Raw genomic sequence first — 25866 nt, 5'->3', positions numbered from 1 at the left:
AAACAACAACAACAACAAAGTACTTAGGTTTAAATTTAAACAAAATATTTGCCCAATTTGTACAAGAAAAACTACAAAATACTGATCAAAGAAACCAAAGATCTAAATAAATGGAGAGAGAACTGTGTTCATGGGTTAGAAAATGCAATATTATTAAGATGTCAATTCTCCCCAGATTGATCTTTAGTTTTTACACAATTCCAATCAAAATTCCGGCAAGAATTTCAGAGACACCAAAGAGCTGATTCTAAGATGTCTATGGAAAGGCAAAGGAACTAGAATAACCAAGGCAATTTTCCAAACGAGCAAAGCTGGACAAGTCACGCTGCCCGATTTCAAGACTTGCTACAAAGCTGTAAGAGTCGAGTCCAGGTAGTGCCCCGTCAGTGCACAGACAACAGCCAGAAGAGAAAGGCCAAAAATACAGTCAACTGACTTTCAACAAAGGTACAAAGGCAACTGAATGGAGAAAGGAAAGTCTTTTCAGCAGATGATGCTGGAACAATTGGACGTCTATATGCAAAAAAAAAAAAAAAAAGAACCTCTACACATGCATCACACCTTATACAAAAATTAATTCAAAATGGGGGAGCCTGGGTGGCTCAGTCGGTTGAGCGTCCGACTTTTGATTTTGGCTCAGGTCACGATCTCAGGGTCTTGAGATCAAGCCCCACGTCAGGCTCCCTGCTCAGTGGGGAGTCTGCTTGAGATTCTCTCCCTTTCCTCGCTCTCTCTCTAAAATAAAAATAAATCTTTAAAAAAATTAATTCAAAATGGATCACAGACCTAAAAGTAAAATATAAAACTTACAGAAGAAAATCTGCATGATCCTGGGTCATGAAAGCTACTATACTATATTATATATACTATATATACTATATTAAGAGAATAAAAAGACAACCCCCACCCTGGGAGATGTTGCAAATCACATGTCTGATAAAAGATTTATATCCAAACTATACAAAGAGCTCTTAAACAATAAAAAAACGAACAAACCCAGTTTAAAAATGGGCAAAAGATCTGAACAGATGCTTCTCTAAAGAAGGCATACAGATGGAAAATCAGCTAATAAAAATATGTTCACAACAGCAAATCAAATAATCCAATTAAAAATGACCAGACCTTTCTCCAAAGATATTATACAAATAGACAAGAATCATATGAAAAGGTAATCAACATGACTAATTATGGGGTGACTGGGTGGCTCAGTCGGTTAAGCATCTGCCTTTGCCTCAGATCATGATCCTAGGGCACTGGGATCGAGTCCCACATCGGGCTCCCTGCTCAGCAGGGAGTCTGCTTCTCCCTCTCCCTCTGCCCCTCCTTCCCACTCATTCTCTCTCTCAAATAAATAAGATCTTTTTTAAAAATTCAACATAGAATTACCATATGATCCAGAAATCCCACTTCTAGGTATTTACCCAACAATCGAAAGCAGGGCTGCAAAGACATCGGCTGTCATTAGGGAGATGCAAATTGAAAGCACAAGATATCACTGAGAAACTGTCACAGACCAGAGGAGACTAAAGAGACACGGCAGCTAAGTGCAGCGTGCAATTGTAAATGCGGTCCTCAGCCACAGGACATAGAACAACTGGTGAAGTCCAAATAAAGTGTGTAGTTTAAGATTATTGTACCAACGTTAACTTCTTAGTTTTGACCATTGTACTATGGTTTTATATATATTAGTCTGCTTGGGCTGCTATGACCAAATACCATAGACCGAGTGGCATACACAATAGACATTAATTCTCACAGTTCTGGAGACTGGGAAGTCCAAGGTCCAGGTGCCAGCTGATTCAGTGCCTAGTGAGAGCTCTTGTCCTGGCTTGCAGACGGCCGCCTTCTTGCCATGTCTTCATGTGGGAGAGAGAGAGGCAGGTAGAAAGAGAGAGAGCTCTCCAGTCTCTTCTTTGAAGCGTACTGATCCCATCATAAGGGTCCCACGTCATGATATCATCTAAACCTAATTACTTCCCAAAGGCCCATCTCCAAATCCCATCACACTGGGAGTTAAGGCTTCAACACAGGAATTTTGGAGAGGACGCGATTCGGCCCATAGCATTATATAAGACGTTACTATTAGGGAACCCGAGTGGAGAGTATACAGGAACTCTCTGAACTCTCTCTGGAACTTTTCTGTGCATCTAAAATGATTCGAAGACCTTAAGATAAAAACTCAAGGTCACGGGCCCCTGGCTGGCTCAGTCGGTAGAGCGTGCGACCCTTGATCTCAGGATTGTGAGTTCAAGCCCCACTTGGGCATGGAGCCTACTTAAAAAAAAAACAAAAACAAACTCAAGGTCAGAAGGGTTGAAGGTGAGAGGACTTGAGATCCCCAACCACAGGATCAGGCTGGTTCGGAAAGAAGACGGGTAGTGACAGGATGGCAATACCGGGAGAAAACAGGAAGATCAAGGTTGTATGACATGTAAGGTTTAGTTCACCACAAGTGATGTTTTTTGTTTTCCTGAAGGAATATCAGATACTAAAAGCTCAAGTGTAATGGACTGTGCTTTGTTAGAAAAGAGTTAAAAAATGGAGTAGCCGGGGACGCCTGGGTGGCTCAGTGGGTGAAGCGTCTGCCTGCAGCTCAGCTCAGGATCCCGGGGTCCTGGGATCGGGTCCTGCATCCCGGCTCCTTGCTCAGCAGGGAGCCTGCTTCTCCCTCTGCCTGCCGCTCCCCCTGCTTGCGCTCTTTCTCTGACAAATAATAAAATCTTTTTTAAAATCTTAAAAAAAAAAAACAACACAACAGAGTAGTCAGAGAGGCAAAGCAGCAGCAGAATAAAACATCAAGGAAATTAAAAAGGGAAGCTTTTTCCTTAAGAGAGGGAGGTGGTCCATAGTGATAATCAGGATCGCAAAATGGTGGAGACGAGCTAGTTTTTAAAAAGCTTTTCAATTTCTCTTATGCAGTAGAATTACACTTCCAAATGTAACCAATTATTCCCGTGGAAACATTTCACAACATTTTACTATTTTAGTACAGTTGACAATGTGCACAAACACACACAAAAGAAAACAGAGTAAGACTCTCCAAAATTGCAATATGGCTCTTAATACCAACAGGAAAACACTGTATTTGCTGCTAAAATCCTACAAGGAAATAAAGAGACTAGAGAAACGATGGCATATCATTTTAGTAAGTATTTCAATACGAAAGAAGCAAACGTTAAGGAGCACATGTTTATTTGGTGCTAATGCCATCATGATTTGCAGTCCTAAAGATGAAGCAAACTGCGTAATTTGAACCAGATGTTAAAATGGTTTAGGGTTAGCATCTAAGGACACATATTTCAGAAAAATATGTGGAAAGGTGACGACAGATTTGCTACAGGGAGTTCTCTATGTAAGTGTCTTTATATCGCATTTTACTTGGTTTCTCAAAATGAAATTGCTATCTGTTCTCAATAATAGATTTAAAAAAAAATCCCACAGGAGAAACATTTCAGCCTAGTTTGATAGTCAGATTTCTGGCTTTAGCACTTCCTGGCTATGGGATCTTGGGAAACTCATGCTCTCGGAGCCTCGGATACTCGTTTGAGAAATGAGAATGAGAACACTTAGACCTATCTCATAGGACTGTCGTCTGGTTTAGATTAGGATAATACCCATAAAGTGCTTTCCATGGCACATGACACATCGTAAAAGTGCCCATTAAAGAGCATTATCCTCATTGGTAAACGTAAGTACTAATAAAATAACCACCCTTCAAATCTAAAAACAAACAAAACCGGTTTAGTGAAGTCAGAGCATGAGAGTAGCAATGTTAGGAGGCTGGGATCAAGGAGCACAAGTCTGGATGTCAGACGTGGTGGATGTGGCAGCCGGGCCGCGGTCCTGGGAGTTGGTGGCTAAAGTGACGTGCAGGGGAAGGTCACTGTTTGGAGGTGAGGTCAAGGCCCTGTGAGATTATGGGTGGCCACCCACATGCTGGGGAGGTATCTTTCAGAACGACGACAGGAAATGAGGTGGAGAGGAAGACTCAGCTGCAAAGACCTCACTGGATGCAGGAGAATAACTTGGAAAGATGATAACACAGCCCCACCCGGCTCTCCCAGGACCCCAGACGCCCCTCTTTCTCCCAGTTCTTGCTAGCTCACATCTACCCCCCTACTCCAACCTACTTTGCCTTCCAAATAAGGAAGGCAGGAAAAAAGCAAAGAAAAATGCCCTATTATTTCCCAACAGTACCTCACATACATGTCTTGAGTGACTGCTAAGTGCAACCCACCGTAGAGAGTACGGGGAGCTTAAAATCCTCGTCCGGCCCCGACGGCTTGTAATACAGGTGAACAGATAAAAACACATACGTAACACTCCACACTGCTATCACTGAAACAGCGTGACATTAAATATTTACCTTTTTTTTTATTTTTAAAGATTTTATTTATGTGAGAGAGAGCGCGTGCATGAGAGAGAAAGAGAGAGAGCAAGAGCTGGGGGAGAGGGAGAGGGAGAGGCAGACTCCCCGCTGACCAGGGAGCCCGACACGGGGCTTGATCCTCAGGATCACGACTGAGCCACCCCGGCGCCCCTCAATATTTAAATAGACAACACTCCTCTACAAATAGCAAATGTGAACCGCAAGCTAGCCAACAGATACTTCTGTCTTGTCTCAGTATCATTTCTTACTCTGTGTCTCCCTCCCACACCCACATGCGGACGCAGTGCTCTTCTCAGCTGCCCGACGGAACGGTAGCTACCTTGGGTTGCTCACTGAGACCCCATTTTCATGTAGATCTGGGCTACCCTACCCGCCCCCCTCACTCTAATCTGGCTGTTCCTTCTTTAAGTACAAAGTCCGATCAAGAATAATTCACCTGTAGCTTCACCATTTGAAGGAAAGGAAGCAAGACTATACTTTCACGGATCATTTCTGTAGTTTGTCACCGGGGAAGTTTCTCTGAACGTGAAGCTTTTAAAGGAAGCTGTATGTAGGTTCTGGCTTTTCACTGATTTTTTTCTGACAGTAGACAGTTTTAAACCATAGCCAATCCCTGCCTAAGAATAGAGTCACTTAAAAGAATCGGAGCTGCTGGAACTTTAAATATAATCTATGCCACTTTTTCTATGACACATCATGATACTTTTTCAAAAATCTATAAACATTAACTTTGAAGAAGGAATAAGAACAGCTACTTTAGAAACGAGACACACTCGAGCACTGATGTGTTCACAGAGTTTCCACACAGCTGAAGAAGTTTACATCAAATGGACAAAAAATAGTACAGAAGACCTATATACGGAAAGATTCAGAAAACCCATCTCTAGAAAGCAGGGCAGATGGACTCAAAGACCTCACCGAAAGTAGGAGGAATCAATGAGAAGCAATGGAAAGCCTTCTGCTGGGGCAAAAAGGTGGCCACAGTCCATGGAGTCAAGAGACCGTTCTTTTTCCTCCTCATGTAAACGCTTGCCTCAGGTCTGGGTTGAGAGAAGGGTCCTGATCACTTGAACTGGTTGTCGATCAAGGTCCCCTTCATCTTTGCTTTCTTGGCTTCCAGTTCAGCCTGAAAAGGAAGAAAAGTATATGCCCTGATACGTGCCATGAAATTCTTCCTTTCCTTCCTTCTTCTAACTGCCCAAACACTATCCTTTCATGTTCATTTAGTACAGAAACTAGAACAGTGGTTGGCAAATTGTTATGAATCTCTAGCAACCGATTTCCAAACTTTCTGATATTCTGGTGCACACAGAAAACGACGGTGTCTGCATGGTTAAGAGGCCGCGGTCAGAGGTGATCAGTGCAGGGCTCCTACAGCCCCAGGCCCCTCAAAGCGCCAAGGGAATCAATACTGTGGTATATCAGTATCCTATTCCTGGCAGAACAGGAAAAGAAACACTGTTCTCGAACGGTGTTACTTCAGGTTGTGCAGTCCATGAACGGTTTGTTGTTGGTTCATGCAAGATACGTATGAAAATCGAGAGTTAGCATTTCGAAACTTACATAGTAATTTGGCAGAGTGATAACAAAATAAAATAATTTAATAAAAGCACTTGAGGCAAATGCATTTCTATGGCATTTTATAAATTACAAATCTGTTCTTGACAAACTGGAGATTTAAAAAAAGAAGCAAGCCCTGGTCCCTCCCTTTGGCAAATGGGATAGGCACGGCTCTACACCATGACGGCGATGGTAATGCCGCTCCCAAGACCCACCACCTTTGTCACCAGAGAATCCTCTACGGTCACGCGAATGGACCGGCACACCCTCTGATGAGGCACCAAGGCCGTGCTGGACGATTCTAAAGAAACAGCGTAAGTACATTATTATCAAGAAGACACAGCTTGCGGGCGCCGTCAAACAGAAGTGTGCCCGCGCTACGATGAGCCATGAGCCGAGGTTAACATGAAAGTGGGGGCGGCCCCGGGGCTTTAGGAAGCAACCAGGCCCCCGTCCTGGTGCTGCTGATGTAGCCCTGCTGTACGCCCTCACATCCTGGGAGCACGTCCACGAACCTGACCTTGACCTCGACCTCCTGACCCAGGACCCCGGGTAGCAGGTTCAAGTACCATTCCGGTCAGGGCTGGCTGACAAGTACTCTAACTTCAGGCCTGGAGCCCGCGGTCACTAGAGCACGGTATACGGACCGTTACAGCCCAGGGGTAGACACCTAGCTGCCAACTACGCCAGGAAGCCTCGCACAGACTTCCTGCAGGATCTCCCTGACTGCTGGAGGGTGTCTCAGACCGAGAAACCCTTGCCGCCCCGGGCCGCTCACCAGCTCCTGCAGCCGCCTCTTGCTCATGCCTTTGCGCTCCAGCTGCTTTTCAATCACTTTGGCGTTCTGTGCGTACGAGTCGGCGACTTCTCTCTGAGGGAAGAAAAGCAGCCCCCGTAACCCAGCAGTACCAGTGAGTCAGAGAGACTTCAAGTAGCAATTCATACAATGCAGGTCTCAAAATCATTCCTGAAATGGGACTCTGTTCCCTCCGAATGCATCAGCTTCTCAGTAATCCAGCAGAGCTCAGGTCTTGGCTGACCATTTGAAAAATAACAGATAACATCTCTCTGTAAACCCCATTATACTGAAGTACCATAAAGGTAATCGCCACTACTGCCCAGGACAGCCTCATGAACCACTCGAGCCGGACTGGACAGGACCTGAAACTGCGGAGTCCGATAGGTTTTAAGCTGAAGAGGGATGAGAATCACCCCCTGAAAGCAACTCAAAACACAGTATGAAAATGCCACCTATCTCGTCCAACTCCCTGGTTCTCATTTTACAGATGTCCTTGGGATCCAGGGAAACAGGAACCGGCCCGGTGTCTAGTTTCTTACTAGCAGAGCAAGGCCTAGGAGCAAAGGTTCGAATTATTCCGCTACTCGAATGCGCTGGTTCTAGAGTCCCCGCTCCTTCCGGGCCCACCCCACAAGCCAGTTCCCTCGAGAGCAGAAGCACTCACAGCCTCGATCTCCTCTTCCTCTTCATCAATGGTAGACACGGTGACAGAGCTGAACTTGCCCATGTCTTTCGTCCGTTTGGTCATCATCACCTGGGGCCACAGGAGAAATCAGTCTCGTGCACTGCAAGAGGCTCTGTGAGCCGCACGCGTGTGTCCACATGCGTGTGCGCGTGTGTGCGCGCGTGCGCCCATGCCCGACTGCAGCGGGAGGCGGCTGCGGGGGCGGGGAGGACACACCTCTTTGGGACAGACTGGCCTATCTGAAAGTGCCAGTGGGTTTTTTTTCTATCTGGAGTCTATTTTTCTAACATTTGCCATCCAGGCTTTTAAAAGTATATTCAAAACTGAGCCTGCTTCCTTTCGTTTGAACTGTCCACACTGAAAACAGACAACATTTCAAAGGAAATCGATGTGAATCAAAACTATGCCATTTCTAACTTAGCTCCTGGGACAGCCGTAGGAAAGAAAAAAGAACACATGATAGGTGTTACGTGTAACATCTGCTTACACATAAAAATGGCATCCTCTTAACAAAGAATGCATCCAGAAGGGGCGCGTCCTCATTAGAAGCCGCTTTAAAGATGGAGGGCGAGCCACAGATTCGGAGCCACATTAACCAGGCTGTCCCCTTCAATCATTACCTTCTTAGGAGGCTCTTGTTTCTGGGTATAGATATTCGTTTTGCCGAAACCCTGGCCGAACTTGACTACTGCTCCATCCACGATGAAGGTCACGGGGGCGTTCTTGGGCTGGGACTGATAGAAGAGCGGCAGTCCACACCTGCAAACAGCAGAGTCGACCTCTGGGAAGCTCGGCATCCAAATCCCCAAAACACCGATTCACGAAGCGTGCTCAGACGCGGGAACAGTTTTGTTTGTGGCATAAACTAGGGATTCACTCCTTCCAGTGTCTCCCAAAACTACTTCATAAGAATCACTGAGGAATCGCTTTAACAAGTAAGAATTTGTTATAATTGCTGCTCGGATTCCCAGGTCCTACCTTCCGAAGATCCTGATTCAGCACATCTGGGAGCTGAGGCCTGGGAATCTGTCACTTTCCTCAGCATCCCAAGTGATTATCGCTGGACAAGTTTGGGAAATGCTGGCTCCTGCTACTGTTTGCTTTCCAGTAAAAGCTGCTGCCATTCTGGGGCGCCTGGCTGGCTTGGTTGGGAGAGCATGCGATTCTGGATCATGGGATTGTGAGTTCAAGCCCCACACTGGGTGGAAAGATGACTTAAAAAAATAAACAACAATTTTAAAATAATAAAAGTTTCTAACAATACATATATTAAAAAAAAAAAACACTGGGGTACCCGGGTGGTGCCTCCAACTCTTGGTTTCAGCTCAGGTCACGACCTCAGGGCCGTGGGATTGGGCCCCGCGTTGGGCTCTGCACTCAGCGAGGAGTCTGCTTGGGTTCCCTTCTCTTTCTCTCTAATAAACAGGTATATCTTTAGGGGGAAGAAAAAACTGCTGCCATACTTTCAAGAAGTCTGGGTACCCAGCGTGGGGGTTTTGTCTAGTTTTGTTTGGGTTTTCGTAGTGTCGAGGGGGAGTGTTCTACTGCAGCGGCTGGCAAAGCGCTCTGGAGTAATCGTCACGCTTGCTTTGGTTGGTCAGTTTTATTGCACTTTTTCAGCTACATCAAGTAGACTCATAAGACATGATAAAATGGGGGGGCGCTTGGCTGGCTCAGTCGGTGGAGTGTGGACCCCTGACCTTGGGGTGTTGTGAGTTTGAGCCCCACGGGGGGTGCAGGCATTACTTAAAAATCAAATCTTAGGGGTACCTGTGTGGCACAGCGGTTAAGCGTCTGCCTTCGGCTCAGGGCGTGATCCCAGCGTTATGGGATCGAGCCCCACATCAGGCTCCTCCGCTATGAGCCTGCTTCTTCCTCTCCCACTCCCCCTGCTTGTGTTCCCTCTCTCGCTGGCTGTCTCTCTCTCTGTCAAATAAATAAATAAAATCTTTAAAAAACAATCAAATCTTAAAAAAAAAAGAGAGAGACATAGAAGAAAGTTAACGACTCCAGTGTGGCTGGGAACTCAAATGCCTTCTTAGCTATTTCCGTGCCTTGATTCTCCTCGCCTGAGTCTTCTGAGAGCCGAGATGTAACTGTCGTGCCATCAACAAGATGAAACTCACTGTAGTTTAGTACTCTCACTACTAACGGCCTAAAGCTGGAAATGGATATATAGCTTTAAAGAACAGTGTCTAAAGTTCTTGGGTCTGTGGGCCTACAAGAGGCTTTATAAATGAGTCTGGATTACATTACGCTATATTCCATTTACTGTATGACCCAGCAATTCCACTCCAAGACAAAACACATGTCCCCACCAAGATTTATACTAGAATGGTCAGAATAGCTTTATTCAGAACAGTCAAAACCGTTAGCAACTCCAAATGCATTTCGAGGGGTGAGGAGGGAAACTGGCACCATGAATACGACTCAGCCATAAAGAGGAACAAACTATCGATAAACCTAACAACTTGGCTGAAACCCAGAAGCGTTATGCGGAAAGAGAGCAAACTAAAAGCTACGTACTGTATGTAGCAGAACACACGTCGTAGAATTCAGATCACTGTTTTAGAAAAGGCGAAACTGTAGCTGGAGCAGGCGGACCAGCGGCTGAGGGGGTGGGGGGTAATTTGGGGGCTGACCGCAAAGGGCCCAGGGGGGCCGGGGGATGTCCTGCATCGGGGCAGCGCTGCTGTTACAGGGACCTCTCACACTGTATGCTTGGTGGGCAAATTGGGGGGGCGCCTGGCTGGCTCGGTCAGTACAGCATGTGACAGCTGGTCTTGGGGTCGTGAGCTCAAGCCCTACAAGTGGGCGTAGAGAGTCCACAAGAAAAAAGAAGGGCAAATGTTATCATATATAAATTACATCTCTACTTTAAAAATGATACTATGTTAAAAAAAAAAAAACCTTTTCTGTGACCAGCTGGTCAGAGATGTGACTTCGACTAGTCTGTCCGAGGAGCATATTGGTGTTTGTGTAGTTGAAGTCTGAAGGCAGCTGGGATTATAAGGATAAAGACACACCAGAAACTGTATCCACGTAATTCTTTTCCGAATACATTATTGCCTCTTCTTTCTTATGCTTGGACAAACGCACGCTGTTAAATACTTACTTTGCACACTTCTTCCTGTACTGTCGTTCAATGCCTTCAGGCCTGTGCAGAAAATGGAATTTAAAAAAAAAAAGATATGAACAAATCTCATAACCTACCCACCTCACTACCTCATTTCTTCAAATGCTAAAAGGGCCTTTCGAAAGTTTTCATTTCCTAGATGAACCGGTTAGTTAAACCTGTATTAATTTTAAAACATTCCTGCCTCCCCCACCCATTTCCTGAGCCCCTAATGCGGGTCAGGTATCTCCCTGACACGGGTGGGGAGGAGCGGGAGCTACAGGCACCGCGGCGGGCAGGGTCATGGTGATAACAATAACAACAATAGTAATAATACCAGCAAGCACGCGGGCCCTGTGCTCAGGCACACGGGGATTAAGTCCTTTGAGCCTTACAGCAACCCGGAGAGGTAGTTCCTACCACCATTCACATTTTACAGACGAAGGCTCCTAAGCACAGGCCACATGATTTGCCCCAGGTCAGAGGCAGGAGGCAGAACAGGCTGAATTCAAGCCCAGGCCACCACGCCCAAGAGCCCACAAGACCGCCACCCACCCAGATGCTTAACAAAAACCTGGGACTCATCCTTGATTTTTCTCTTTCCCTTACCACACCTAGTCCATTAGCAAATCCTCTGGATTTTATCTCCAAAAAAAGATCTTGAACCTGCCTGCTTTGCTCTACCTTCCGGCCACCATCCTAGCCCCGGCCACCAGCAGCTCTTCCTCGGGCGACTGTCATCGCTTCCGGACTGGTCTCCTCACGTCCCCTCCCCTCGTTTGTTTCCATTTTTTAATAGGCAATATGCACACATGGTATATACAAGAGTACAAAGAAAAGTAAAATATCCTCCCCGCCCACCCTTCACCCACCCAGTTCTCTTCCCTGGGGGCAAATATTGTTTCTGGTTTCTTCTGTTCCTCCTAGAGATAGTTGATGATAAAAGCAAAGAATCCTTATTGATATATAAAGAAAACATATTTTATTTTCCTTTTTAGACAAACGCAGCATACCTTACACTGTTCTCTACTTCTTTGTTTGCTTAAAAATGTGTCCTGGTTAGAAAATACGTATGTGACCCTTCCTTACCAATTGACAAAGACGTGCCTCATTCTTCATAAGGGCTGCACTGTATTCTTTTGTGTGGATAAACCGAAATGTCTTTTACCTGTTGGATAAATTCCCAGAAGTGTATCCACTTTAAATTCTGATAAATACTGCCAAATTACTCTCTAGGAAGTTGAACCAGTTTATGTTCCCACCACCAATGTGACAGTTCCTGTTTCTCTCCAATTTCACCAACACAATATGTTATTAAATTGCACAAGTGCCAATCTGGCACGTGAAAACTGTGCTCTCATAATTTGCATTTCTTTTTTTAAAGAGTGAAGTTAGGCATCTTTTCATATATTTAATAGGCATTTGTGGTTTCTTTTTTTGGCTGAACTGTCAGTTCATATCTTTTGCCTACTGAGTTGTCTTTTTCTTTTCTATTAAGGAGACTTGCAAATGTTGATGGGCCTTGTAAATATTTCTTCCCCAGTACGATGTCTGTCTTTGACTCCCCCCGATGTGGAAATTTCAGATTTCTGTGCAGTCAAATCAACAGAATGTGTGTACGCGTATGCACGCACGCATGCGTGCGTGTGGTATGCAGTTAGGCCTTCCCCATTCTAAATTCATACCTAACATACAAACTTTAACTGCTATTCTAGAATCTGCTTCCACGACTGTTTCATTCCAAATCATTCTTTAAACAGCGGCAAGAGTGGCTTCCTAAGACACCTAGAATAAAATCCAGCCTCCTTACCGTGACCTCCTAGGCACCAACTGAGCGCATAACCGGCCCCGTCTCATCCCACAGATGCCCGCCCTCCCTCCCTACGAACTAGCCACACCAGCCTTCTGTTCTTTGAGCAAACAAGTGCTTTCCCACCTCGGACCTTTCACACACACTCCTCTCTGCCTGGAATGCTCTTCTCACTGCTTTCCCATTCTCATTTTCGGGGTCTCAGCCACCTTTTCAAAGAGGTTTTCATGAGCTTCTCTGTATGAGCCCTTTGTTTCATTCACAGAACTTCCCATAATCATACTGACTTCATTTTTCTGTCATCCCACTAGACTGTAAGGTCCATGAGATCAGAGATTAACAGAGACCATGCCTGTCTGACCCTCTATCCCCAGAGGCGAGCAACAAAACAGACATGCAATAAACCCTGGCTGAAAGAATTCTTTTAAGAATTCGGTTGAGTGAGGAAAATTATAATCATGGAGGTTAAGTTCTTAAATGAAGAAATGTATACCATGTAATGGGAACGCAGAGGTGGGAGCACCAAGTCTGTCTGAGGCAGTCATGGAAGGCTTCAGGAGGAGGTGACTGAAAGCCAACAGTCCTGATAGAAAGTAGTATGTCAAGCAGTGGGAATACCGCATGCAAAGCCAAAACCGCACAGCATACTCAGGGAATTACAAATAGTCTAATGTTAGTAGGACTTTAAAAAATCAAGAGTACTACTGGTCTGACAGAAAAAGATTTGTAAGATTATACTATGAATGACCGTATGGCAACAATTTAGATAGTCGAGATGAAATGGGCAAACTCCTAGAACAACAGAATAACACAAACTACCAAAAGTCACTGGAAAAGAAACAGAAAATCTGAATAGACTATTCCGCGCAAAGACATTTAATTAGTAATCAAAAACCTTCACACGGAGAAGAGCCCAGAACAAGTGGCTTTACTGGTGAACTCTACTAAGAGTTCAAAGAAGAATTAGTACCAATGCTTCACGAACGTTTCAAAAGAGGAGGAAACATTTCCTAGCTCATAGTGTGAAGCCAGTATCACCCCGATACCAAAACCAAACAAAGGCACAACAACAACAAACTGGAGATCAATCTTGCTTAAGAATACACAGGCAAAACCAAACACTACTAGCAAAGTGAACCCCGCAGCATATAAAAAAGATTATACAACATGACCAAGTGGAATCTATCCCAAGATGCGAGATTGGTGCAACATATAAAAAAATTAATAAAAGCAAGACAACACAGTAACAGAAGAGAAAAAAACACATGATCATCTCAACAGACACTGAAGAAAAGCACTTGACAAAATTCAAAACTCTTTTAATATACTAGAAATAGAAGGGAACTTTCTCCACCTGATAAAGGGCATCTATGAAAAACCCACAGTTACTAAGTTACCTAACAGTTACATAAACTAATATCATAATGGTGAAAGACTGAAAGCTTTTCTCCTAAGATCAGGAACAAGACAAGGATGCTTACTCTCAACACTTCTACTCAACATTGTATGAGAAGTTCTAGCCAGGGCAACTAGGCAAGAAAAAGAAATAAAAAGCATCCAGATTGGAAGGGAAAAAGGAAAACCATCTCTACTCGTAGATGACACGATCTTACATATAGAAACCCTAAAGAATGCACAAACATATACATAATTAGAGCTAATAAACAAGTTTTGCAAGGTTGCAGGTTACATGATCAATATATAAAAATTAATGGTAGTCCTATATAGTAAAAATGAACAATAAAAAATAAAGTTAAGAAAACAATTCCAGGGGCGCCTGGGTGGCACAGCGGTTGGGCGTCTGCCTTCGGCTCAGGGCGTGATCCCGGCGTTACGGGATCGAGCCCCACATCGGGCTCTTCCGCTATGAGTCTGTTTCTTCTTCTCCCACTCCCCCTGCTTGTGTTCCCTCTCTCTCTGGCTGTCTCTATCTCTGTCGAATAAATGAATAAAATCTTTAAAAAAAAAAAAGAAAAGAAAAGAAAACAATTCCAGTTACAATAGCATCAAAAAGAATAAAGTACTTAGGAAAAATTTAACCAAATAAGTGCAAGAGTTGTGCACTGAAAACTACAAAACATTGCTGAGAGAAATTAAAGAACACCTACATAAATGGAGTAAATCCCGTATTCGTGGACTGAAGACTTAACATTATTAAGATGGTAATACTCCCTAGGGGCGCCTGGGTGGTGCAGTCGTTAAGCGTCTGCCTTCAGCTCAGGGCGTGATCCTGGAGTTCTGGGGTCGAGCCCCACGTCAGGCTCTTCCGCTGGGAGCCTGCTTCTTCCTCTCCCACTCCCCCTGCTTGTTTTCCCTCTCTCACTGGCTCTCTCTCTGTCAAATGAATAAATAAGATCTTTTTAAAAAAATTTTTAAAAAAAGATGGTAATACTCCCTAAATGAATCTACAGCTTCAACACAATCCCTATCAAAATCAGAGCTGGCTTTTTGCAGAAATTGACAAGCTGATCCTAAAATTCACAAGGAATTGAAAGGAATCTAGAATAGCCAAAACAATCTTGAAAAAGAACAAAGTTGGAGGATTCATATTTGCTGATTTCAAAACCACAAAGGCCACAGTAATCAAGACAGGGTGGTACTGGCATAAACACAGATCAATGGAATGGAACTGAGAGTCCACAATAAACCCATACATATATGGCTAATTGATTTTTGACAAGGGTACCAAGACCATTCAAAGGAGAAAGAACAGACTTTCAATAAATGGTACCAGGATAACTGGATAGCCACATGTACAAGGATGAATTTATTAGATTCTTACCTGACGCCATCTAAAAAAATTAACTCAAAAAAATTTAACTCAAAATGGATGAAAGGCTTACACCTAAGAGCTAACACTATTAAACTCTTAGAAGAAAATGTAGGCATATACCTTCAAGACCTTGAATTAGGCAATGGTTTCTTAGATAAGGCTCCTAAAGCACAAGCAAAGAAAAAAAATAAATGGGACTTGATTAAATTAAAAGCTTTTACGCTTCTAAGAATATCATCAAGAGAGTGAAAAGGCAATCCACAGAATGGGAGAAAATACTTGCACATCATATATCTGATAGAGGGTTAGTACCCATACTATATAAATTCCTAGGACTCAACAATCAAAAAGACAAATACACCAATTAAAAAATGGGCAAAGAATTTGAATAGACATTTCTCCAAAGAAGATACACAAATGGCCAAAAGGTACACGAGAGGATGCTCAACATCATTAGCCAGCAGAGAGACGCAAATCGAAACCACACCAGGACAGCTATAATCTAAGAGACAGCCCATAGCAAACACTGGTGAGAATGTGGAGAAAGTGGAACTCTCATACATTACTGATGAGAATGCAACCTCTTTTGAAGATACTATACCAGTTCCTCAAAAGGTTAAACATAGAATTATCATATGACCCAGCAATTCGTTAAGTATACACCCATGAGAACCAAAAACATGTTCACATAAAATCTTCTACACACGTTCACACGTTTACAGCAATATTACCCATAATAGTAAAAAAAAAAAAAAAAGGAAACAGCCCAAATGCCCAGCAGCTGATGAACAGATAAACATATGGTATACCCATACAATGGAACATCATCAGCCACAAAAAAGAATAATGAGTCGTTCTACATTATGGATGAACCCTGAAAACATGCTAAATGAAAGATACAAGAAACAAAAAGCTACAATATTTATGGTTCCTTTTTAGTCAAGTGTCTAGAATAGGCAAATCCATAAGGACACAAAGTAGATTAATGGTTGCCAGGGGCTGTGGGAGAAGGAAATGGGGAATGACTACTAACAGGTACAAGGTTTGTTTTGGGGGGGTGTGAAAATGCTCTGGACTTGGTGATGACAGTTGCACAACCTCGTGAATATACTAAAACCACTGAATTGTACACTGTAAAATGGTGAGTTTTATGATACATGACATACCCCTCAATTCAAAATACTACATCTCTGAGGGTGGAGGTGAGGTGTTAGGACTTTTTAAAAAAACTCCCCCAGATGGTGCTAACACAGCCGGGGTTGAGAGTCACTTCACAAAGGTGCATATGAACAAGAGTAGAATTGCACAGGAATAAATGAGATGCGTCTTTACTATACTCGATAATGCCGAAGTGCCTTCCAAAGTCATTATAACTATTTACGGTCCTTCTGGTACCGCAGAGACTCCTGGATGCTCTTTGACAACACATGGGTATTAGTTAAGGGATAAGGAAACTGGGGCCCAAAAAGGTTAAGTGAGTTGTTCGAAGTCACAAAGTGGTCCTGCTCCACCATGTTTAACACCCCGCCTCTCCGCGTACAAGTGCTGCTTATGTCCAATGTGCACCATGGGACTAGGGCCCTAGCAATAGTTCTTGCTAGGTTCCGTGTCACTCCTGGTTTCTACCGGGACTCTAAATTCACCCTCAGCCTGAAGGGCGACATCCACCATACAACTGACTTCTAGAATCCTGGAGTCAGCCAATCTCATAGGCCTGAGCTTTGAAAACACAGGATTTCAAAAAAAGGGGACTATATATTTCTCAACGAGTTAATCTTCAAATACCAATGCCAAAGGGGATTTTGTCGAGTTTATAACAATTTATCTATTCTAACTATGTGCCAAGAGTCAGGCAAGACGTACTAAGGGTTTTGGAAGTATAAGGCAGGATTCTTGCTCTCAAAAAGTTCATGTAAGTGAGACAAGATATTTTTTTTAAGGATTTTATTTATTTATTTGACAGAGAGAGAGACAGCCAGCGAGAGAGGGAACACAAGCAGGGGGAGTGGGAGAGGAAGAAGCAGGCTCCCAGCGGAGGAGCCTGATGTGGGGTTCGATCCCAGAACTCTGGGATCAGGCCCTGAGCCCAAGGCAGACACTTAACGACTGAGCCACCCAGGCGCCCCGAGACAAGATATTTAACTGGTATAAGGAAGTGATGAGCTAGATATCTGCACTAACTGACCTTGGTTTTCTATCCTACCCTTAATCTCTAGGATTATGTGAAGGAGGGAAGGCCAAGAACAAAACATTCTCCCTGGTTGTGGCAGTTTCTCAGATGGCCCCCAATAATTCTTGCACCCTGGTATTGACACCCTGTATAGTCCCCTCCCAAAACGAATAGGGCTGACCCATAATACCAAGAGGGCACTGTAGAAATAATGGTGCGTAACTACTGAGTCTTGGTCATAAAAGATGCTGTGGTTTCCACCTTGCTCTCTGTTGAATTACTCACACCGTGGGAGGCCAGCTGCCACAACACAAGGATATTCAAGCAGCCCTACGGAAGATCCTTGCGGTGAGGAACTGCGGTTAGCACTCAGCTGCCAACCACATGAGTGAGCCACCTTGGAGGTGGAACCCCCAGCCCTAATCAAGACTTCAAATGACCGCACCCATGATCGACCTCTTAACCACGGCCTCAGGAAGACATGGGAACCACCCAGCTAAACTGCTGTTGAATTCCTGACCCACGGAAACTATATGAGATGACAAATGTTATTTTTTTAAAAAATCAAGGGGCACTTGGCTGGCTCAGTTGGTAGAGCATGAGACTCTTGATCTCAGGGTTATGAGTTCAAGCCCCACACTGGGCATAGAGCTTACTTAGAAAAAGAAAAGAAAAAAAAATCAAGGAGTACCAGGAGACAAGGATGAACAGGCAGGCCAAGGCGAGACCACAGAAAGCCTTCGGGCTTCAATTTTACCCCGCTAACCATGATTTCTAAAACTGTACTCCACCATGACCCCTAAATGAAACTGGAGAGGGGAAGGGGAGGAGTCTTAATGGGTTGGGCTCAACTCTTCCCCAGTCACAGCAGCTTCCTGCTTATTTATACTTCTGGACAAGCATTTCATTTGAAGAAAGGATTCATTGTCTAAAAAATGTTTGAAAAGGACTGCTGTAGGTGATGAAGAGTCACTGAAAGATTTGAAGCAGGAGACTGATGTCATGTGCATTTGAGACCACTCAGGCAGTAGACAGCAGACTGGAGGAGAAAATGAGAGGCAAAAAGACCAGATAAGAGGCTACTTCAACAGCTCAAGCAAGCGATGGTAGGTACTGGAAAGATGGCACTGCGGTAGGGCTAAACAGGAGGAGGCAACCACGAGAGATTAGAAAGTAGAATCAACAGGACATGGTGAGCGACTGGATGTGTGCAGGAGTGGTGGGGGTTGGGGATGGATGAGACAAAGGGAGGACTGGCTTGCAGATTCCGGCTTGGGCTACTGCATGAACGGGGGTGTCATCGTAGGAGGAGGGGAAGGAAGGAACTGTGTTTGGCTGATAGAGACCTGCCTGCAATGGCTTCAACACAATGGTTTGTTCTTCTGTAAAAGATATCCGAAGAGGGGCACCTGGGTGGCTCAGTCGGTTAAGCGTCCGACTCTTCATTTCGGCTCAGGTCATGATCTCAGGGTCGTGAGATCAAGCCCCACATCGGGCTGCATGCTGGGCATGGAGCCTGATTGGGACTCCCCCTCTCTCTCTCCCTCTCTTAAAAAAAAAAGTGGTTCATGGCAGTGACCGGGACCCAAGGACAGTAGTGGTGAAAGCTCTGCAAGTCCTGTGGCCTCTCCTTCCTGGTCCCAGGATGGCTGCTGGTGCTCCAATTACCATGTCCATTTCCCCAAAAAGCAGGGAGGAATAAGAATAGAAGAGTAAAAAGGCCTTTCTTTGGAAGCCCCACCCAACAACTTCTACTTCTATCCCCTTTACTTGGCAAAGTGAAGTCACATTCAGGATCGCAGGGGTTGTTTGGTGGGGCGGGGGCGCTGGAATATACACCGTAACTTTGCAGGTGCCCTTATATAGGCAGGTATAAAAGAAGACTGTCATAGTGGTGCCGGGTCAGTCCATCTGCAGTGTTTCCTTATTAGAGAAACGATGAGTTTGGCCTTAGTTATGTCGGATCGGAGATCGAATCAGGTGAAGAGGCAGAGCAGGCAGTTAGGTAAACAGTTCTGGGTACAGGAGAGAAGTGTAGGCAGGTCTAGATTTCGTGAGTCATCAGCGTGTAAGTGTAATGGATGCCATGAAAGGTCATGAGAACGTCCAAGGAGAGTACAGAGAGGGGATAAGACCAAGGTCAGAGCCCTGGGGAATACCAACATTTAAAGGGCAGGAGGCAGAAGAATCCAGAAGACTGAGAATGCCAAAGAAGCAGGAGAATCTCAAGAGCAGCTTCACAGAAATCAAGGAAGGAGAGCATCAAGGGAGGCAGGGTCAACAGAGAGACAGACAGAAAAGCACTGGATGTGCAATGGTGGGACTGCTGGATGGGAAAGGGGGCCCGGGGAACAATAGTGTCAAAAGAGAGGAACTTTAGAATGGAAGACTCGGAGGTGGACCGCGATAGACTCCAGGGCATATGTACTCTTTTTTTTTTTTTTTCTTAAAGTAGACTCCACACGTGGAGCCCAACATAGGGTTCGAACTCACGGCCCTGAGACCAAGACCTGAGCCAAGATCAAGAGCCGGATGCTCAACCGGCGGAGCCCTCACATGACCCTGGGCTCCAGGGCATATGGTGGGCAGACTGCACGTGTTCAGCAACCAATGCTCTCACACACAGCTGGCTCAGGAGGGAGAGCAAGCCGAGATGTCCCCTTGGCCAGCAAGGGAGCAAGCTAGAGTGGGCCACTGGACAGACTGCTCATGATTACAGCAGGAACTACGTCAACTGGGGGAAAGGTTACCCTGCCTTGTTGGTAAACTCAGAACTCTCTGGCCCAACAGAGTCATTTGGCCAGAGGCCACGAGCCTGGGCAATACCTGGCCCTAAGGCTAGGTCCCAAAGCTGGCTCACTTCCAGGACGAGGCTGGTTTGATTCTGGGGTTTCTACTTCAGCCTAAGGCCACGCCGTTTTCTGGCCTAGAGGTGAGGGCGTCTGCCGTTTAGTGCCATGGGGGCCTGTGGCCTGGCTGTGTTGTTAAATCAGTTTCTGTATTAACTGAATGACATACGTCCGTTCAATATATAGTACTACTGTTATTATTATATGTAATTATGATATATATAATGAATACATCATAAGTATCTTAGTGATCTTAAAGTCACTCAGTTGGCAATTTTCTTTTTTTAAAAAAGATTTTCTTTATTTGAGAGAGAGAGAGCGAGCGAGCTCAAGCAGGGGGAGCGGCAGAGGGAAAGGGAGAAGCAGACTCCCCGCTGAGCAGGGATCCTGATGCAAGGCTCGATCCCCGGACCCCAGGATCATGACCTGAACTGAAGGCAGACGCTTAACTGACTGAGCCACCCAGGCGCCACTCAGTTGGCAATTTTCAAAATCAGAAAACTACATAGAGGTTAATGGAGGGAGAAAAAGCACAAGACAACGGATTAGCTTTAGATAGGGCATCTCGTCAACCTTCCTATTTACCATAATGGAGTGTTTTCCCCATGTTTCCCGAAGGCATTCCCTTGTAGATTTCATCAGTTTTATAATCTGGTTGTATTACTGGCCTCAAGTTGTATCTTGTATAAAACCAATTTCCTCTTCAGCTGCACTATTCTAGAAGCCCAGTTGTCATAATGGTGCTCGAGGCCTGATTTGCTATTGAATGTCACCTAGTGGTACTTCTTTTCATTAGTGTGGGCTGACAACAGTTTGGTTTCTTAAATTAACATAGCAAGACATCAGCCTGTCGCTTTTCCCAGCTCAACACTAGAATACAAGCTCCATACAGGCAGGGTTCTTTGCTTGTTTACTGGTTGTAGTGGGTTGGATGGTATCCCTGAAAAAGTCACGTCCTTCTAGGAACCTCAGAATGTGACCTTATTTGGAAAGAGGGTCGTGGCAGATATAATTAGTTACAGTGAGGTCATGTAGATGACTAGAATGTGCCCTTAATCCAATGTGACCTGTGTCCCTATAAAAAGAAAAGAAGAAGAACAGAGACAGAGACACAGGGAGAAGGCCAAGTGATGGTACAGAGACAGAAGTGCGGCATCTACAAGCCAAGAAATGCCAAGGATTGCCGGCAGCCACCGGAAGCTGGGTGGGGGCCGAGGAAGGATCCTCCCCTGAAACCTTGAGAGACACCATGGCTCTGCCAACAGCTTCATTTCAGACTTGTAGCCTCCAGAAATGTGAGACAATCTCTGTGGCTTTAAGCCCCCTAGTTGGCGGTACTTTGTTACAGGAGCCCCAGCAAATAAATACACTGGCATGCCGCAGGCTTCTAGGGCAGAACGCAGCACAGAGCAGGAGCTCAGGAAATGAAATGTGTGTGAAGGAACGTCTGGACTTTTTAACTGCCTGCAGCTGACCGCTCTGGGGCCTCAGGCACCCGTTGTGACCACCCTGGCAGACGCACGCACTCCCTGATACTCTCTTCTCCCATTTGCTACATCGCCAGGTTCCACTTATTTTGTCTGCTTTTTAAATGTCAATGTTCCCCAGGATTATATCTTCGGTCCTGTCTCTTCTTGCTCCACACTCCGTGTCATGTTAGCCCTTCCCAGCTTTCAATTCCTTATCTCAACCAAGGACTCCCAAATCTCAAACAGATCTAACCATGTCACTCCCCTGCTTAAAAGAGAGAGAGATGGCTCCTGCTGCCAGGTAAGGTCCAAACCTGTCTACTTCACGAACCTCTTCCTGTAAAGTCACCCGGGCCATCTGAAGTTCCCACGCACACCATAGTGCTTCTTTCCATGCTTCCATGTCCCCTCCCCCCGGGATGCTCCTCAGCCCCCTCAGCTCCTCGGTGAAATCCTAGTTCAAGGCCAAACACAAATGTCATCATCTTTTGGTGCCTTTCCTGACCACCACTCAGGAGAATGACCCACCCCCATCCATTTTCCCATAGCTTTTGGCTCACCACACCGGCATTTTATCCTATCACAGTAGATAGCCAGTTCTCCCACTGAGCCGTGGGCTCTTTCATGGTCACCTCCACAGAGCCAGTCCCCAGCTTGGTGCCTGGCACATGGCACGCTCCAAGACATCACAGGTTAAATGAACTCATTCTCCTTGCAAAAAAACAAATTACAGCTATCAAATTGGCAACAGAATCACGTCTCAGCAGCATTTCAACAAAGTACAGCAAGGGTCTTGCTGCATTAGCAGAAGTTAGAAAGCTAACATAAATGTCAAAGTACTTGGCCCATAAGGATGACCTGCTCAGCACTAGATGGGGTCCTTATATTCCTCAGAACCAGACTGAAACACAACAAGGAAAGCCTAGACAGACAGCATCAACCTCTTACCTCCGAAGATACATGGTCTCCTCGTCTTCCGTGTTACAAAACTTGTGGGCGTGTTTGGCAGCATCGATCACGCGGGACCGATCCCGGGGCCTCATGGGCAATTTCTCTAACTGACAGTCTGAAGAAATGGAATAAGATTCGGTCACTAGAGCCCCTGAAAAATAGCCTGGGGCAATCACAAGTGTTCAGTGGGGGCCCTTAGCACTGTAATGTTTTACTATAATTACTATGCTTATGGAAGCCTATTATTGAATTCCCCAACTGAAAATGACTTGGTGTCTGAAGATCTGGAGCTCTGTTACCATCTTGGTGATCTTTGGCAAATTACTTCCTCTTGGGTTTTTTTTCCTTATTTGAAGGACAAGTAGATGTCAATATCTCAAAAGTCCCTCCCAGCATGGCAAGTTTGCTATGAATGTTTCTGTGATCATGGTACACTTGGTTCGTGTTCTAACGCATGAGAATCAGACGAGACAGTCAAGCCTCCCGAAATGCCTATGAGGAAAGCATTGGGAAAAGTGGTTAAGTGCTCAGAAAAAGAGAGAGAGAGGGTCGCTGCTATGCTACACGTGGTAAGCAAATGACCCAACCAGCTCCAGGAGTGTCAATCTGAAAACAATGAAAACATACAGGAAATAAATGAGGTGCAGTTAAAAACCAGATGGAAATTGATATCATGCAAATGAAGTACCTAACGGGTCACAGGGAAGTCAAGTGATCACAGTGCCTGGAGATGAATGGAGGAAGAGAGCACCAGGCAGTTTGCGTGTTCATTAATCTCCACAATGACCTGCTGGAGCAGACATTTTGTATTCCTAGTTTAGAAATGAGGGAATTGAGGCTTACAAAGGGCAAGAGACTTGCCACGCATTTACTAAAAGGGAGAACAAGAATTCAGATTCAACTCTAGGGGATCAAAAGAGAACTCATTTATACAACAAAGATTCGAGGGCTCTCCATGTACCAGGCGCCGTTCAAACACTGCCAGGGATTCAGCAAAGGACAAAGCAGAGTCCCTGCCCTGATGAAGTTTACACTCTAGTGGAAGAGGCAGAAAATTTAAAAGAATTATATAATATGACCTTGAATAATGACAAGTGCTAATCGAAAAAAAATTAGCAGGATATTAAGAGGATGGACAGTGATCTCAGATAGTGATAAGTGCTACCAAGAAAAATCACGGAGGGTAAGAGGACAAAGAGTAACAAGGGTGTCATTTTAGATAGTCAGGGAAGAGTTTTCTAAGGAAGGGATATTTCAGCAGAGACCTGAATGAAATAAGGAAGCACCAAGGGAAGAGGGTTCCAAGCAGGGAAAACCGCAATCCCAAAGGCCCTGGGGCAGGACATTTTGATATGATGAAGAAAAATCAAGAAGGCTACTGTAGCTGGAGTACAGCTAGCCAGGGGAAGAGTGTTAGGAGATGAAGTCCGAGAAGTGGCTGAGGATCTGATCCTGCAGGGTCTAGGTACGGACTTTGGTTTTACTCTCGGTTTTACAGGAAAACACCAGTTTGGAACAGAACTCTGGTTGCTGTGCAAAAAGCAGACCACTGGAGACAAAGAGTGGAGAGTAAGAGGCTGTGGCAATTCCAGGTGAGGGATGATGGTGGCTTGGACTAGCGTGGCAGAAATGGAAGTGGTAAGAAGTAGTAGGGATTCTAGATAGATTTTCGAGGAAGTACTGGCAGAATGTGTCGATGGATTGGATAGGTGTAAGGTAGGGGAAAAAGAAGTGATGACTGATTCTGAGATTCTGGGTGAACAGTGCGGACTACACTAGGGTGGAACAGTGGAGAGCAGGAAGTAGGGGATCATGAAGTCGATTTGAACATGATCGTTTTGAGAGACCCCTCTGACATCCAAGTGGAGACAGGGAACAGGCAGCTGGAGTTGGAGGGGAAGCGTAGGTTAAAGATGAACATTTGGGAGGCATCGGCATGTAAATGGTAGTTAAAGCTTGGGAATGGTTGTGGTCACTTAGGAAGTGAGTACAAATTGAGAACAGGTGAGAGGACCCTAGGGCCTTGAAGTGCCTAAAAATCGGAGTCAGAAAAGGAGCCAGACACTGGGGAGGGGCAAAATCAAGGTAGGAGAACAATCAGGAGACTGTGGGGTCTTGGAAGCAACTGAAAAAAAGTGTTTTAAGAAGGATGGAATCATCATCTTTGTCAAATGACACTGAGGTGAGGACTAAAATGAGCATTGATAACTGACCACTGGGACTACTAGCAGGTTCAGTTATTGACCTTGACAAATATGGTTTAGATGGTGAGGTGGGAAGAGAAGTCTGGCTGAAGTGAGGATGCAGCGACAGGCAATATAAGCAACTCTTTTTGGAAGTTTTGCTATAAAAGCAGCAAAGAAATGGGGTTACAGCTGGAAGAGAACGTAGGATCAAGGGAACGTTTTATTCTCGTTTAAGAGATACGACAGCATTCTAGTATGCAGCAGAAAGGTTACAAAGTTTCTAGAGGCGGAGTGAAAGGAAAGGGAATAAACAGTTTATTTTTTCCGAAGGAGGAATTTAGTTTTGAGGGCAGCCTAGATACACTCACAAGGTTACACAGAAAAGCTGCCCTGCAGTGGGGCATGGAAGCATCAGCATGGAGCAGAAAAGCCCACCAATCTTCAGAGACGCGCCCCCCAGTTCACAGCCAGAGGCAATCCGCCCTCGAGACCCCGAAGTTTCGCTTCTTGCGGACGCCCTCCGGTTCCCGACTACTCACCCAGCACCAGCACCATCTGGCCACACAAACAGTAGTAGACGTGCAGGGGCTTCTCGCCGTCGTCATACTCCTCCCGATCCCGGGTGTCGGAGCACACTACCGACCGCGACACTACTTTAGGCATCCTTCACAGAAGCAGCCCGAAAACCCTGCGCCAAAAACAAGGGTCGCGCAGAAATGACGTCACAGACGGGCGTCGAGCCTGTTCCCAGCCGCAACGCTGGTCACGTGTCAGTAGCAGTCCTGTGGACTTCCGGGCCGTTCCATTGGGCCCGGATGCGCGGGGGCGTCCTGGGCCTCCAGAACCTCCTTTGCTTTGGCCTGAGTGACCTGGGACGGCTTTACTTGGGACACTCCTGATACTTTTTCAATTATTCATGTATATTTCGGTACACGTATGTATATGCAGATACATAAAACCAGATATAACAAAGAACTGTATTTACGCATTATAGGCATAATACAGGTTTTAGGTGTGCCTGTAAATAGGTTTTGATTTTAATGGCTGTACTCAGGATGAGTACCTGATGAGGTAGAGGTATCTTTTTTAACTTGAGATATAATTCATAT

General features: G+C 45.1%; 1 protein-coding gene and 1 pseudogene across 1 annotated transcript; one reads left to right on the top strand and one right to left on the bottom strand.

Annotated features, from left to right (window-relative positions):
• Nucleotides 1–521: 521 nt before the first annotated feature.
• Nucleotides 522–25460, bottom strand: STEEP1 (STING1 ER exit protein 1). The gene is made up of 7 exons (XM_045790687.2): nt 25297–25460; nt 22569–22686; nt 10550–10591; nt 8055–8193; nt 7414–7503; nt 6729–6821; nt 522–5516 (listed from the first exon to the last, which is right to left on the bottom strand). The coding sequence occupies exons 1-7, from the start codon at nt 25418–25420 to the stop codon at nt 5454–5456; spliced, it is 669 nt and encodes a 222-aa protein (XP_045646643.1). The 5' UTR covers nt 25421–25460; the 3' UTR covers nt 522–5453.
• On the top strand, nt 4858–4973 carry LOC123787800 (small nucleolar RNA U3; annotated as a pseudogene).
• Nucleotides 25461–25866: the final 406 nt, after the last annotated feature.

The sequence above is a fragment of the Ursus americanus genome, chromosome X (genome assembly GCF_024610735.1).
Source record: "Ursus americanus isolate L20-20 chromosome X, mUrsAme1.1.p, whole genome shotgun sequence".
Classification (NCBI taxonomy): domain Eukaryota; kingdom Metazoa; phylum Chordata; class Mammalia; order Carnivora; family Ursidae; genus Ursus; species Ursus americanus.
Note: the sequence above shows the minus strand (reverse complement) of the source record. Positions and strands in the feature narration are given on the sequence as shown.